The sequence below is a fragment of the Saccopteryx leptura genome, chromosome 3, assembly GCF_036850995.1.
Source record: "Saccopteryx leptura isolate mSacLep1 chromosome 3, mSacLep1_pri_phased_curated, whole genome shotgun sequence".
Taxonomy (NCBI): Eukaryota; Metazoa; Chordata; class Mammalia; order Chiroptera; family Emballonuridae; genus Saccopteryx; species Saccopteryx leptura.
The window spans coordinates 87,337,956-87,354,079 of NC_089505.1; the positions used below are offsets into that span (position 1 = coordinate 87,337,956).

At 47.2% G+C, this 16,124-nt stretch overlaps 1 protein-coding gene across 1 annotated transcript in view; it reads right to left on the bottom strand.

Moving 5' to 3' along the window:
- DNAJC11 (DnaJ heat shock protein family (Hsp40) member C11) overlaps positions 1 to 15,910 on the bottom strand; it is a 57,197-nt gene extending 41,287 nt beyond the window's left edge. Inside the window, exon 1 of the mRNA XM_066374920.1 lies at positions 15,785 to 15,910. Within this exon, the coding sequence (XP_066231017.1) occupies positions 15,785 to 15,856 (72 nt within the window). The 5' untranslated portion in view covers positions 15,857 to 15,910. The remainder of the gene's footprint in view (positions 1 to 15,784) is intronic.
- Positions 15,911 to 16,124: the final 214 nt, after the last annotated feature.

Here is a 16,124-nt window from a genome sequence, read left to right on the forward strand (position 1 = left end):
CACTCTGACCTGGATTTACCCGGCAAGCCCATGTGGGGTGACGCTCTGCCCATCTGGGGCCGCTGCTCCATTGCTTGGTAACCAAGCTATTTTAGTGCCTGAAGGGAGGCCATGGAGTCATGCTCAGTGTTTGCGGCCAAGAATGCTAGAACCACTCAAGCCATGGCTGAGAGAAAAGAAGAGAGAAGCGGGGGGGGGGGGGGGGGGGGGGAGGGTGGAGAAGCAGATGGGCACTTCTCCTGTGTGCCCTGACTGGAAATTGAACCTGGGACTTCCACATACTGGGCTGATGATGCTCTACGGCTCTACCACTGAGCAAACCGCCCATTTTAAAGGTTCTTTCTAAAATCTCATAAAAGTTACAAGTGCAGGATTAGACAGACTTGATGGACCTGGGTTAGACTGCTATTTTCTAATCATTAAAATTAAACTAGATAAACAGGGCATAAATGGTGATGGAAGGAGACTTGACTTGGGGTGGTGAACACATAATACAATATAGAGATGATGTATTATAGAATTGTACACCTGAAACCTATACAATTTTATTAACCAATGTTGCCCCAATAAATAAAATAAACTAGGAAGTAAAATATCTAGTGTGCAAAGACTTCTTTAATCACAGTAATAAATGGCTTAATGTGCTATTGATTAAGTACTATAAATGAGAAGTTTCATTTATAATAAATATCACATTCAATGAAAGGTTAGATTGGGTCTTTCATCATAACTGAATAGCTAAGGTCACTGGTTCAATACTTCCTAAATGATAAACTCTATCTAAAGTTACATACTGATTCTAAAATTCTACAATAAAATTAAGAGAGGTATCATGTTTTAAGAATGAAAACTTTCATCTCAATTGTCTGGCTATATATTTTTCTTTATTTTATTTTATTTGACACAGACAGAGTCAGAGAGAGGGATAGAGAGAGAGACAGGAAGGGAGAGAGATAAGAAGCATCAAATCTTCATTACAGCATCTTAATTGTCCCTTGATTGCTTATTCATCGATTGCTTTCTCTCCTCTGTGCCTCAACCTGGGGGCTACAGCAGAGCGAGTGATCCTTTGCTCAAACCAGCGACCTTTGGGCTCAAGCCAGTGACCATGGGGTCATCATGTCTATGACCCACGCTCAAGTCAGCAACCTCGCACTCAAGCTGGTAAGTCCACACTCAAGCAGATGAGCCCATGCTCAAGCCGGAGATCTCAGGGTTTCACACCTTGGTCCTCTGTGTCCCAGTGCAACACTCTATTTATTGTGCCATCGCCTGGTCAATCTGGTTATATTTTCAATAAAAAGTAAAATAAATTCAATCTATTTAGGTTGTAAGTTTATAGTGAAAAGGTCCTCTGTGATCTGACTGTCGAGCTCAGTGGTCTGTTAAAATAAAGATGAAATTCCTGCAATTAAGGTGCAAAAAAGAAATAAAAGACATACAGACTGGAAAGAAAAGTAGAACTGTATTTGCAGATGTGATCTATGTAGAAAATCATAAAGAACCTACAAAAAAGCCTGACCAGGCAGTGGCACAGTGGATACAGTATCAACCTGGGACGCAGAGGACCCAGGTTCGAAACCCCAAGGTTGCCGGCTTGAGCACAGGGTCACTAGCTTGAGTGCGGGGTCACTGGCTTGAGTGTGGGATCATAGACATGACTCCGTGATCGCTGGCTTGAGCAAGGGGTCACTGGCTCGGCTAAAGCCCCCAGTCAAGGCACATATGAGAAGCAATCAAGGAACAACTAAAGTGATGAAACTATAAGTTGATGCTTCTCATCTCTCTTCCTTCCCCTCTCTCTGTCTAAAAAAAAAAAGACCAACTCTATGCTGCCTACAGAAATCCACTGTAGACCCAAAAACACAAACAGGTTAAAAGTGAAAGGATGAAAAAAGACATTGCTTACAAATGCTTTAGTAACCAAAAAAGAGCAGGCTTGTCTATACTAGTATCAAAATAGACATTAAATCAAAAGAGGTTACAAGACACAAAGAACATGATATATCAATAAAAGGTTCAATACAAGAAGAAGATTTAAGTTATAAACATTTATATACCCAATGACAGACCATGAAAATGTATGAAGCAAAAACTGACAGAATTGAAGGAAGAAACACCTAGTTTCACAATAACAGTTGGAGACTCCAATATCAGTATCTGACAACAATCAGACAAGATAAGGAAACACAGGATTTGAACAATACGATAACTCAACAAGATCTAACTGGCGTGCGCACGTGTGTGTGTGTGTGTGTGTGTGTGTGTGTGTGTGTGTGTGTGTGAGAGAGAGAGAGAGAGAGTGCACGCGCAGGAGGGGTGGGGGTGGAAGTGGGGGGAAGGAAGAATAGTCTACCCAACAACAGGACATGCATTCCTCTTAAGTGCATATGGGACAGTCTCCAGGATAGATCATAAACTAAGCCACAAATTAAGTCTCAATAGGTTTAAAAAGATAATCTTACAAAGTATCTCCTCTAACTACAAAGGGATGAAGTCAGAAACCAGCAACAGAAAGACAACAGGAAAATTCACACATTTTAAAACAAGTGGATCTAAGAAGACATTACAATGAAAATTAGAAAATTCGTAGAGACAAATGAAAATAAACACAATACACCAAAATTTAGGCAGAGAAATGAGTGGTAAGGGGGGAATTTACAGCTATAAATGTTTACAGTAAAAACCAAGAAGGATTTCAAATCAACAACTAACTTTACAAGTTAAAGAACAAGGAAAAAACCTCAAAGCTTGTAGAAGGAAATGATAAAGATTAGAGCAGAGATAAATGAAATCAAAAACAGGAAAACAGGCCTGACCTGTGGTGGCGCAGTGGATAAAGCGTCGACCTGGAAATGCTGAGGTCGCCGGTTTGAAACCCTGGGCTTGCCTGGTCAAGGCACATATGGGAGTTGATGCTTCCAGCTCCTCCCTCCTTCTCCTTCTCTGTCTCTCCTCTGTCTCTCCCTCTCCTCTCTAAAATGAATAAAATAAAAAAAAAAAAAAAAAAAACAGGAAAACAACAGAGAAAACTAATGAAACCAAAAGTTGGTTCTTCAGAAACTGACAAAACCTTAGTCCATTGACCAAAGTAAAAACAGAAGACTCAAATTACTAAACTCAGACATGAAAGTGGGGATATCACTAATCATTCTATAGAAACAAAAAGGATTATAAATACAACTTTTGGACTTAAAACCAGAAACAGATGTCACACCCCCAGTCCTCAAATGTAAATACTTTAAAATCTTTTAGCATTTCTCCCTCACTTGTATCTCTAAACATGCTTATTATACAATAATAAGTAATCTGCATCTGTGTTTTGCATTTGCAGTCAACCAACCACAAATAAAAAAATATATGACTATGTAAATATAGTCTGAAGCTATACTGTGATTATATATATATTTTTTAATGTTTATTGTACTGATTTGAGAGAGAGAGAGAGAGAGAGAGAGAGAGAGAAAGGAAGGGAGAGACAGGAACATCCATCTACTCCTGTATGTGCCCTGACCGGGGATCAAACCTACAATCTCCATGCTTTGGGACAATGCTCCAAACCAAGTGAGCTATCCGGCCAGGGCTCTTTTCTTTTCTTTTTTTTACAATAGAGACAGACAGGAAGGGAGAGAGATGAGAAGCATCAACTCACAGTTGTGGCACCTTAAGCTGTTCACTGATTGCTTTCTCTTATGTGCCATGACTGGGGGACTTCAGCTGAGCCAGTAACCCCTTGCTCAAGCCAGCAACCCCGGGCTTCAAGCCACCAACCCTTGGGCTCAAGCCAGTGACCATGAGGTCATGTCTATGATTCTACACTCAAGCCAGCGACGTGATGCTCACGTTGGATGAGCCCACGCACAAGCTGGTGACCTTGGGGTTTTGAACCTGGGACCTTGGTGTCCCAGGCTGACGCTCTATCCACTGTGCCTCCTATCTTTTAATTCTGAGAAATTTTCTCATATTGATTGTTGAGTAATGTCTTCTCCCTTCATTTTACTTTAGTTAATGTTGAAGAATTGATCTAATTTAAAATTTTTCCTTTTGTGGATAGTTCACCTTTATCTTCCAGCCCTTCTAATAGAATTTTTATCTCGTTTTGATTTCCGAGTGCTCCTTCTTTATACATCTGTTCTGAGAGTATCGCGGTGCTCTGATTTCTTCCATGCGCACTGCTCTGAGGACAGCCCCGTGTCCGACCTCCCTGCAGGGCCTGCCTCCTTGCCGTGTCCCCACCATCTGTGCGAGCCGGCACCTCACCCTGGGGCACCCCTCCACACCTCCTGCTCTCTGGCTGTCCAGGTACGCACAGCGGGAAGACAACACGACGTCGCAGGGAAGCTGTCTGTGTGAACAGCCCTGGTTTGACGTGGAGGGGGCCTGAAGTTTCATGCGGCGGTCTTTTCTCTGAGAGGTTGGTGTCTTTAGGGAAGCGCCTGGAGAACAGCTGGAAAAGGGGGATGTCCTGCTGCTGGCGGGGTGCCACTCTGGCCCTCTGTGTCTGTGTCTGCACTCTGAGGACCCTGGCTGAGCTCCTCCAGGGAATAAGCCTCCCGTCGCCTGCACAGGCAGCAGCATGTCTCATCTCACCAGCACCGAGAACCACCGTGAAATAGGAGACCTCTGACAGCCCCGTACACAGAAAAAGTGACCCCATTTTAAACCCCCTTTTCCCATATATTCATTTGCATTTTAGATTTCTTCTTCAGAAATAACCTACTTGTTTCCTTTGTATTGTTTTCCTATAACTGCTCACAAAAATGAGGGAATATTTTTATCACTTCACATTCATTTTGAAATATCTCCTCATTTTTGTGAGCAGTATATTAGGGTATTCATCTTTCTGATTTCCAAGAGTTCTTTATACATATTAGAAACGTGAATCTCTTATCAAGTAAATAAATATATTGTAGATTCCTTTGAGTCCCCTGTATTTATGATTTTTTTTCGGTTTCAGCTTTTTCTTGTAACAGGTGAAGCCATCAATTGTGTCTTTTCTGATCTGCACTGTGGCATCCTGCTTGGAAGAATCTCCTAACTCCAATCTCATCATATTTGCTTCCTTTTAAATAATTAAACGACTGAAGAAGTTGCTCCATTTTCTCTTATTTGATTTCTGGTGCAGGAGGCCCTCTCTGGAATCAAGGTGAAAATAGGCGTTCCAAGAGTGGGTCCTGCTGTGCTCAGACTTCCCACTGCCACTAAGAGCTGTGTGTGAGGCAGCCAATGGACACAAAACTAAATGGAACAACAAACGAACGCCCCTCCCCATTCCTTTCTCTCTCTAAAATCCATCAACACCTAATAATTGACTTATAACATGTTTAAGAATTACTGGGTTACTGGATGCTGTGGTGACGAGCAATCTAAAAATTCCCAAGGTTTACTTCTCCCTTGCTTTCCTCGCCCATCACGGTCGGCTAGCATCGTGCTGGGCAGTGCCCTCCGCTCCCGGGCTGGTCGAGCGACGCCCTGTGGGCCACTGCCAGCACTGGCGGAGGGAAGCTCAGGAGAGCCCTGGGATCCCACTAGGCGGGACACACACCACTTCCGCTCCCGTCACAGGCTAGAACTAGTCACGGGACCTCACGAGACTACGAGGGGGTCAGGAGGGGCAGTCCCAGCATGTGCCGGCCTGCGAAGACCCAGCAGCGCTGTGCGCTTGGCACCAGGAAGGCCTGGCAGCATGTTGGTCACAACTCGGTAGCACCTCGCCCCGCCTCTCGCTGCAGGAGCGGCAAGGCCACCAGGACATTTGTCGCCGAAGCCCATCACTTCACACTCCAACGTCCAGGTTGCATTTCAGCAGCAAAGTCCCCATAAACTCTAGTCGATTACATTTTGGGACGTTTGCCTAAGTGACACAATGGAAGACTCATTACTGTCCATATGTCCTGCAACAATCTGACTGAAATAAATGGCACCAGCTAATAAAAACCTGTCATTCTTTTATGATACTTGGTACTCACACCATTTAAAGCGGGGAAAAAATAGAGAAGGACAGATTTCAGAGCTACTCATCCTCCAGAGAGCAGGGGCACTCTGTGCTAAGAGCTGTCCACGGAGAGAGGGTGTTTCCACGACCGGCTGTCCCTGAGCTGATACTGATTACAGTAGGCGACAAGGCCACCCACTTATCAGGCTCGAACATGCAACCACAGAGCTGAACTTAGACAGGTTTCCTCCTTCGTTCTCTCCAGGCTCCCACTACACAGACTGGAGCTGCGCACAACAAAACCACGCACGGGCACAGCCCTGCTGGCTCTGAGGCCGCTTCCCTACCCAGTGCCGCCTTCCCCTTCCCAAGGACACGCAGAACACCTTGGGGGCCTGCCGCCAGGCCCTGTGCACCGGGAGGCCCCAGCAGTGGAGGCGGGGGAGCGAGCACCTTGGGAACCGAAGGGGATTTCAAGGTCACCGAGGCCGCCACAGGTCCACCTGCACAGACTGACCACCAACAAAATACTCCACCGATAGTTCCTCATTCAACACTTTAATAACAACAGAGCGTCTAAGCACTGGTATTGGAGCCCTCCCTCATTTCACGGACAAAGATGGTGACGACTTGTCTGAGGTGAGGAGTTTAGCTGATTGTGAACCCCTGACTCAAAAGCTGGCCAGAAATTAGTAACACCTGTAGCCTGGCTCAGAATGAGCTCCCACTCATAAAACAGGTCCCTTTAGAATGAAAGACCACCTACGGAGAAGGACTAGATATTTACGAAATGGCTCAGACAGAGGACTCATCCAAACCATATGAAGCAACTCCCAACAAATCAATACGAGCATTCCTTATTAACTTTAATGCTTGCGACAGTAATAAAATACAGTGGCATTTACTTTCCATAATGATGTGCCATTACCATTAAGCACTTATATGCACTCTTGCTTCATTCTCCCAACAGCCCTTTAGAGAGGGAGAAAGAAACAGGCCCAAAGAGGTTAAGTAACGTGCCCCAGCCCAGGCTGCCAGAGAGTCAAAAGCACACCTGACTTCGAGAGCTTTGCTGTTTAAGCCACTGACACCTTTCCAAGCTCCACTGCCCGTCTCTGGTCCTTCCAAACAATCACCAACGGATGATCACAGGTGTCCAACGTGCAAGACACTGGGCTAGGATCGGTGGTCAGCAAACTCATTAGTCAACAGAGCCAAATATCAACAGTACAACGATTGAAATTTCTTTTGAGAGCCAAATTTTTAAAACTTAAACTATATAGGTAGGTACATTCCTTATCGAGGTAGTGCCTGCATGTGGTATTTTGTGGAAGAGCCACACTCAAGGGGCCAAAAAGCCACATGTGGCTCGTGAGCCACAGTTTGCCGACCAGGGGGCTAGGTGGTCTCAGCTGTCCCTCTCAAACACTCCTGAGCAACACCATGCCACTGCAGAGTACAGGGGTCGGTCGGGCGGACACACTATGTGTCACAGGACTTTAGAAGCTGGCCTCCTATGGCCAAATTCAGGCTCTTCCCTTTGGAGAGGTGGGCTTAAAAGAGGAACAGTGACATCATGAATCAGTCAGAGAAGCAAAACAGGAGGGTGATCAAATAATTCCGAGTTTCTTACAACTAGAAATAATCTTTGAATCTTAAGTAAGTTTTCCTGAGGACAAAAAAATTACAAAGTTTATAGAATGCATTAGCCACTTCCTCCCCAAAGGCAATATAAGTTCAACAAGTATTAGGCAACCAGTAAGGACAGAACTCTCAATGCTAAAAAAAGAGGAAAGGCAGGGCCCATGCGACTTTTCAGGTTTATGGGGCAGAGGGTGACTCCTGTGCTCCAAGGCATGTCTCTGCTGACCATGGTGTGTGACCCTGGTGTGTGACCACGGTGTGTGACCGTAGGCAGGCCAAACCCACAAACATTTTCATTCTGATCAGAGGTCATTCCAAGGGCTTAGGAAATATCTCCCGACCACTGGACCAATCTGCTTTCATTTCTCTTCCTGGTCATGTCCATATGTTTATCTGGTGCCCTTGAGACACACAGTTTAAAAAAAAAAAAAAAGCCAACATCTTAGAGAAATGAGCTCAAGTTCCTTCCTGGGTCAAAATTAATGGTTCGGATCCTCTCTGCACATCCAGAGCTCGGCTTATTTCCCCCTAAAAGCCTGATCTTATACTTTCTCTCGTCCGTGTCCATCTGTTATAGCCTGCCCACTCGCGCAGACTTCCTGCGGTCGATGTCTGTTGGCATTTCACTACTGAGGAATGTTCTGGCTTCTGCAAATTAGGGAGAGAATACTGTGCACTCCTTGTGTGCAGGCCAAGACGCACACAGCGCCCAGAGCTCTGTCAGGATGCATGTGCCAGTGGTGTTCCCAGAGAGCAACGGCACGCCCGGTGGTCTTTCAACTTCTTTGGTGCCCTCTTTAGAACATTTGTGCTATCTAATCGATTCACCTGTTCGCTGTTGGAAATCCTTTCTTGAACAAAGCAGGGCATAAATAAAATACACAAGTAAAATCAAAAGCAACGTTCAATAAAAAAGTAAACACTAAAATTCTATAGCCGAGCAAAACATGCTGATTGTATGCCCCACATTCTCTTCTCCATTGTTTTATTACTGAACTCATGGCAAATACAAAAGCTTTCCATGGAATTCTCTTTAAGAAAACAAAAGAAAAAAAAGAAAGAAAGGTATTTTGTTTGATAGATAATGTACAACTAGAGCATTAAACTTTCAAGAAGCAATTGTTTGAAATGCCCAAAGCAGAAAGGTAATAACTGGCTCATGGTTCATTAAAGAAAACACATTTAAAAAATTTAACCTCTCGTAGTTTGCCGATCACATTATGAGATGTCAGTGGAGCTAGGTGGGTATCCTAATAGCCCCCCTCCCCTCAAGGCACGATCACCAGCCACCTCTCTGAACTTGGTCTAGGCACCCTCCTGACCAGCAGTGCTCAGCCTGGTCATCACCGACTGGCAGAACCTCTGCCTCTGATCAGGTCACCCTAACCCACCCTACCCCTCCTTCAGAGCCGACAACTCACAATTACATCTCTGGGTCCCACTCTGCCTTTATCCCAGTTCCTCTTTAGACTATCGCTGGACTCTACTCCCATGCTTAGCCCCTGCTTCTGGGAGCTCCTCCTCCTTGCACTCCACATCAAACTCATAACCTTGCTGGAAGCAGAGTTTAGAGAGAGAACCGTCTATTGAAAAGGGGAAAACCACAACAAAACAAAAACCACCTTGAAATTTTCAACAGAAAGAGCAAAGAAGGCTATGGAAGTCATAACCTAATGCTAACCCTAAGTTCTGGCACTATGTTTTTGTTGTTTTTTAATTGAGAGCAGGGGAGGCAGAGATAGACTTTGCATGCGCCACGACTGTGATACATCCAGTAAGCCCCCTAAAGGGCGATGCTCTGCCCATTTGGGACACTACTCTGTTGCTTGACAACTAAGCTATTTTTAGCACCCGAGGCCAACTCAATCGAATCAGTTGAACCATGGCTGCAGGATAGGAGAGGTGGAGAAGCAGATGGTCGCTTCTCCTATGTGCCCTGACCGGGAATCGAACTTTAGGACATCCATAGCCAGGCTGACACTTTACCATTGAGCCAACCAGCCAGGGGCCTGGCACTATGTTTTTATTAGTACAATAAATAGCCAAGTTATCCAGGATGAAACATACCACTGCTTTCTATGTACATGTATATCTTTTATTTATTAAAAATATTTTGTTTATTGATTTTAGAGAGAGAGGGAGTGAGAGTGAGTGAGAGAGAGAGAGAGAGAGAGAGAGGGAGATAGACATAGTGGGAGAGGTGGGTAGGGAGAAGCAGGAAGCATCAATTTATAGTTGCTTCTCATAGGTGCCTTGACTAGGCAAGCCCGGGTTTTTTTTTTGTTTTTAAGAAAGGCAGACTGCCACATGCAGCGCCTCACTTGGATGTGTCTGGAGTCTTGGAAGCTTGACTACCCTACGTTCTCCTACAAATGGAGCTTGAGACTTGTTTGGAGGTTCTAGCAGGGGAGCGCAGCTACTCGTTTACCCTTGACCGAAGAACGGTCCTCTCCTCTAGCGGGGAAGGTTGTCCTCTTCGACCTAGCGCGCAGCTTCGGGAGGGACGCACATGGAGCGGTGAGGGAGGAAGGGGACACCCGCGTAGCCAGCCAGATCAGCCGAATCAACCCTGGCGATCAATGGGGTGACAGATGTCCCAGCCAGATCGCCCTCACATCCAAGCTCGGGGTTTTGAACAAGTGACCTCAGCATTCCAGGTTGACGCTTTATCTACTGCGCCACCACAGGTCCGGCAATGTATATGTAATGTCTTTTAAAAAAAATTTTGATAAGCTTATCAAAATTCAAGAAACAGTAAATATTACCTGAGTATCTGCTTCTGTCAGGCATTTGGTACATATTCTCACTCCACTGCAATACTCCAATATACCACATCCTAGTCACAGGGAGAGCTTAATACATTATTACATGTTAACTGACATCTCAATGTTGAAGAAATGTTAAACGACTGGCCTAGAGGACAAAACCCCCAGAGTGGTAACTGGGGACCCACACACAGGACTTGGGCAGCAGCGGCTTCCTCGGACCTGTAGCAGCTCTATGAGGGACTGTCGTACACATGAAAGGGAGACTGCGCAGTGACATGTTCAAGGTCACTCCAGTGGCAGTGTGGGCTGAAATTCCTGCTCCTAACGACCATGTTCCTCAGCTTCTTTACTTACGTGACACCTTAGGAATGTGATCATCTGGGTAAGTTAGGTTTTTGGACAACCAAGGCTTAACACTGCTTGCTTGCTTTCCCAATGCAGTTTAACTAGGGTTATAAATGTGAAACTTTGAACATAACATTGTAGATGGGAATCTCACTGAAAGAATGACCTCAGATCCATCTTCACATCACTCATTAAGACCCATTATGAGGCCCTGGCCGGCTGGTTCAGTGGATACAGAATGGGCCCAGCATATGGACGCCCTGGGTTCAATCCAGTCAGGGCATACATGAGAAGCGACTATCTGCTTTTCTCCCCCTCCCTATCCCACGTCTCTCTCTCTCTCTCTTCCTCCCTCGCAGCCAGTGGCTCGATTGGTTCGAGCATGGCCCTGGATGCTGAGGATGACTGGGTTGGTCCGAGCATCAGTCCCAGGTGGGGTTTGCCAGGTGAATCCCGGTCGGGGCATATGTGGCCATCTCTCTATCTCCCCTTCTCTCACTTAAAACAAAAACAAACAAAAAAACTTGAAAAGGAGATTGGTCCCTTTAAGGCTATTTCAACTGGGACTGGAGATCTTAAAACTGGAAAAATGATGTGTAAAAATGAATCTCTTTCAAAGGTAATCCAACATTGATAAAGTAGGAATAGTCAATTATATAGAAATAATTTGGTTTAAAATGTAGCAATTAAGTCTTAAAAAACATATAGAGACCAAGAAAATTTTACTCTGATTTACTGATCAGGAATCCTTCCTCCAAATAAATTTGGAAAAATTGTCTCAGATCAGTTAGATTTCAGGCACCTGTGATGCATCTGACTACACTAAGACAGAGATGCTGACCTAGTTTTGGTGTACCCAGGTAACAATAAATTATTCCTTCCCCTCAATGTGTGTCAGACAATGGCTCTACTACGTAAACAAGAAATCCAGAATACTATAGAAAGAAAATCATTGAAGATCACCTAAGCCATTTTTTTGTGTGTGTGTGACAGAGACAGAGAGAGGGACCAAGAGGGACAGACAGGAAGGAAGAGAGATGAGAAGCATCAATTCTTCGTTGTGGCACCTTAGTTGTTCATTGATTGCGTTTTCATATGTGCCTTGACCGGGGGGCTACAGCAGACCGAGTGACCCCTTGCTCAATCCAGCGACCTTGGGCTCAAGCTGGTGAGCTTTGGGTTTCAAACCTGGGTCCTCCGTGTCCCAGTCCGATGCTCTATCCACTGTGCCACCGCCTGGTCACGCCATCTAAGTCTTGTTTACGACAGAATTTGGTGGTCTGGTCCAGTCTAGCTGCCTGTTTCACTATCTGGAATACAATTTAAGGGTATATTTTATTTATTTATTTTGTGTGTAATGTGGGGGGTGGGGAGTAGACAGGAACTGACAAAAAGGAAGGGAGAGAGATGAGAACCATCAACTCAGAGTTGCGGTGCCTTAATTGTTCATTGATTCCTTTCTCGTATGTGCCTTGACCCGGGGGCTCCAGCTGAGCCAGTGACTCCTTGCTCAAGTCAGCAACCTTGGGCTCAAGTCAGCGACCTTGGGCTTCAAGCCAGTGACATTTGGGCTCAAGCCAGCGCCCATAGGGTCATGTCTATAATCCTACACTCAAGCCGGATGAGCCGGTGCTCAAGCCGGCGACCTTGGGGTTTCAAACCTGGGTCCTCAGCGTATCAGGCCGACACTCTATCCACTGCACCTGGTCAGGCAAGGGTATATTTTAAAGTTTAAAACCTGGAAGGGAAATTCTTATGCTGATTTTTGATGCATCTAATCACTCCCATTGTAACCACGCAGTCTAATTTTTACATTTTTAAGTAAAATTCCCTGCTTTTGTGTCAGGTTGCTCCCACTTGAGATTCACAGGGAAATGTATGAATTTCCTCAAAAGACTGTCTTCTGATGTACTGGTGGGAAAGGATCTCAATTCTATGCTTATACGTAAATGACATCAAGCTGTGGAACTGACAGCAAATATATAAATGGGTGTTACTATCCTTTTTCAACCACACACCTAAGAGGTGAAGTTACTTCTACTTTCTCTCTCTCTCTTTTTCTTTGTATTTTTCTGAAGTGAGAAGAGGGGAGGCAGAGAGATTCCGCATGCGCCCAACTGGGATCCGCCCGACTGGGATCCACCCAGCATGCCACCAGGGGGGTGATGCTCGGCCCATTTGGGCCGTTGCTCCATTGCAACCGAAGTCATTCTAGCCCCTGAGGAGCTATCCTCAGCGCCCAGGTCAATTTGCTCCAATGGAGCCTTGGCTGAGGGAGGGGAAGAGAGAGATAGAGAGGAAGGAGAGGGGGAGGGGTGGAGAAGCAGATGGGCGCTTCTCCTGTATGCCCTGGCTAGGAATCGAACCCGGGACTTCCACATGCCAGGCTGACACTCTACCACTGAGCCAGCCGGCCAGAGCTTTTTTGTGTGTGTACTAGGAACAGAGAGAGACAGAGAGAGGGACAGAAAGTCAGGAAGGGAAAGAGATGAGAAGCATCAATTCTTCGTTGCAGCTCCTTAGTTATTCATTGATTGCTTTCTTGTATGTGCCTTGACCGGGGGCTATAGCAGAGCTAGTGACCCCTGCTCAAACCAGATGAGCCCCATGCTTAAGCTGGCGACCTCAGGGTTTCGAACCTGGGTCCTCTGTGTCCCAGTCTGACGCTCTATCTATTGTGCCACTGACTGGTCATGCTACTTTTTCTCTTAACTCTTTGACTAAATGTTTTAACTTCGAGTTGGTTTCTGATTTCACACACACACACACACACACACACACACACACACACACACACTCCTGGCAAATATCAAGTCCAGAGATCACCTTCAGAGTTTCTCATACAGAATGAGGTAAAATCAGCATAGTACAGCTTTCACACTGAGTGTGTTGATAAAGGCGACACAGGATGACTTAACCAAGAGAACATGTTTTATAGGGATTTTGCTTATACCCATAAGTATGGGAAGTGTGTTCACTCACTGGGAGTAGTACAGTCTTTTTTAAAGACATATTTCTTAGGCTCCCACTCAATCGGTCCAATAACTATGGCAGGTCTTCAGATTCCAGCAGTTTCAAGATCTACTTTAGACAAATGTTTACCTAGAACAATGGCTAAACCTATTATTATAGACCTTCTTGATTACTTGTGGTCAACAGGTCAGGGGGCTGATCAAATACTGATAACCCAGACTAACTATCAAGTACTGATAAGAAAGACTGATTTCAGAAAAGCTGGTTTCATTTACTTCTTTGCTTCTAAGACCTGGAGAAAGCTTAAAGAATAACTAGCCAGGGCACTGACTGGTTGGCTCAGTGGTATAGAGTCCACCTGGTGTGTGGATGTCACGGGTTTGATTCCCCATCAGGGCACACAGGAAAAGTGACCATCTGCTTCTTCACCCCTTCTCCTCTTCTCTCTCTCTCTCTCTCTCTCTCTCTACCCCTTCCGCAGCCATGGCTTGATTAGTTGGAGCACATCGGCCACAGGCACTGAAAATAGCCCATTTGCAAGCATGGCCCCAGATGGGCAGAGCATCAGCCAGATGGGGGTTGCCGGGTGCATCCTGGCGGGGTACATGTGGGAGCCTGTCTATCTCACCTTCTCTCACTTGGTAAAAGAAAGAGAAAAAGAATAACTAGCCAGATAGCTTCATTGAAAGGGAAAGAAACCGAAGACCAAAGTGATTTACCCAAAGCCTTACTGTTGTTCAGTTACAAAAAACCTCCAGCTGCCCTATCACAGACTAATATGATTTCTAATTCCCGAAAATATGTCACTGAACGTTTCCATAGTATATAGTAGCTAAAACATTTGAGGAATTTTTATGTGAGGTGCCCAGAAAGAACACAGTACCAGAACCAGCAGCTCTACAGTCCGAGGACTGGTGACAGCACAGAGGTCAAGAAGTCCAGAGTCAGACCGTCCCCGGCTGAATTTGGGCTCCAGCACTTTCTGGTGCTGTGACTTTGGGTCAGCTACTTCATCTCTCTACGCCTCAATTTTCTCAGCCATATACTCGGAATGATTATAATACCTACATTAAGGGCCGACCTGAGAATAAAATAACATCATGTGGACCAGCAATGACTGACAAGACCAACGTGACCAGCTTTGCCAACTAGGATGGCCCAACCTGGCTGTTTCTGATCGCTGGAAAACCGGAGAGATGGAGTTAAAAGAGATTCTCTGGCAAGCCTGGGAAGACCGAACCCAGCGGCTCCGGAGGTGAAAGACTCCACCTTCTGACCTGACCTTGGAAGCCTTCCTGCCCTTCACACTGATCTCGACCGCACGAGTCAACGAGGCACCTAGTGGGCCCCGACTGCGTGCCAGACACAGTGGGGGACTCTCTCTTACAATCTTATATTCGAAGAGGAAACGGGTATAAACGCCCGCGCGGAAAGGGCCGCGCAAGCCCCGGCCGCGCGTGGGGCTGCACCTCGTTCCTGGCTTTACAGCCTCGTTCTCCTCTGCAGCCTCCGAATTGAGGCTTAACGTCCCGGAGACTCTTCCTTCAACTTCAGGACCGCCGCTCGGGTGCAAGGAGCGCACAAGACACGTGCTTCTGGGCCTGGACTCACTGTGCGGGCCGGACGTCCCCCTGGAAGCCTTCGGGGACCGGACAGACCCCTTGGGGAGGTCGCCTGGTGGCTTTGACCTTGATACACGAGACTCGGTTTGCCATCCTGTCGGCCTGGGACAATGACACAGCCTCTCAGGCCCGACAGACGTGCGAGTCGAGCGTGGCACCGGGTCCCGGGAGACTGGAAGCCCCACGGCCACTCCACCACGGGAACCATGTGCCCTCTGGGGGTGCGGGGACACCAGCCTCGACGGGCACGGCGCGTGCGGCGCACTGGCCGCCGCGGGAAGGGGCAGAGGCCGGCCAGGACACCGCCGGCGCACGGGTCGGGGCCGTGGGGCCCGCTGGACCGGCCGGCCGGCAGTAGCGCACGTCAGGCGGGGTCACGCGGCCTCCCCGCCGGCCCCGTCCTCCCGCGGCGGAAACGGGGCAGCCGCCGCCAGCCCTGCCCCTCCCGAACGCCTGGGCCAGGCTTCAGCCCTGACAGCACCCGCCGCGGGCCTCACCTCCCTGCGCACGTTCAGCAACGAGTAATAGTCTTCATTGTCCAGCTCCTCCTCGCTCAAGGCCGTCGCCATCTTCGCAACCTTTCACCCCGCCAAACCGGCTAGGCCGTGCTCAAGAGGGACCGGCGGTCGGCGGCGCCACAGCGGCCCCTGGCGGCCCGGAGTCGCGCCACCGCCGTCTGCGCCCGGGAGCTGCGCGCCTGCGCCCTGCGCCCCCGCGCGGCCGAGGGCTGGACGCGGCGCGCTGGGCGGTCTCCACGTGCTGCCCGCGGACCTAGAGCCCAGAACCCTGCCCACAGCTGGAATGGACGAGTTTGCAGTCACTGCCGGCGGTCGTCAC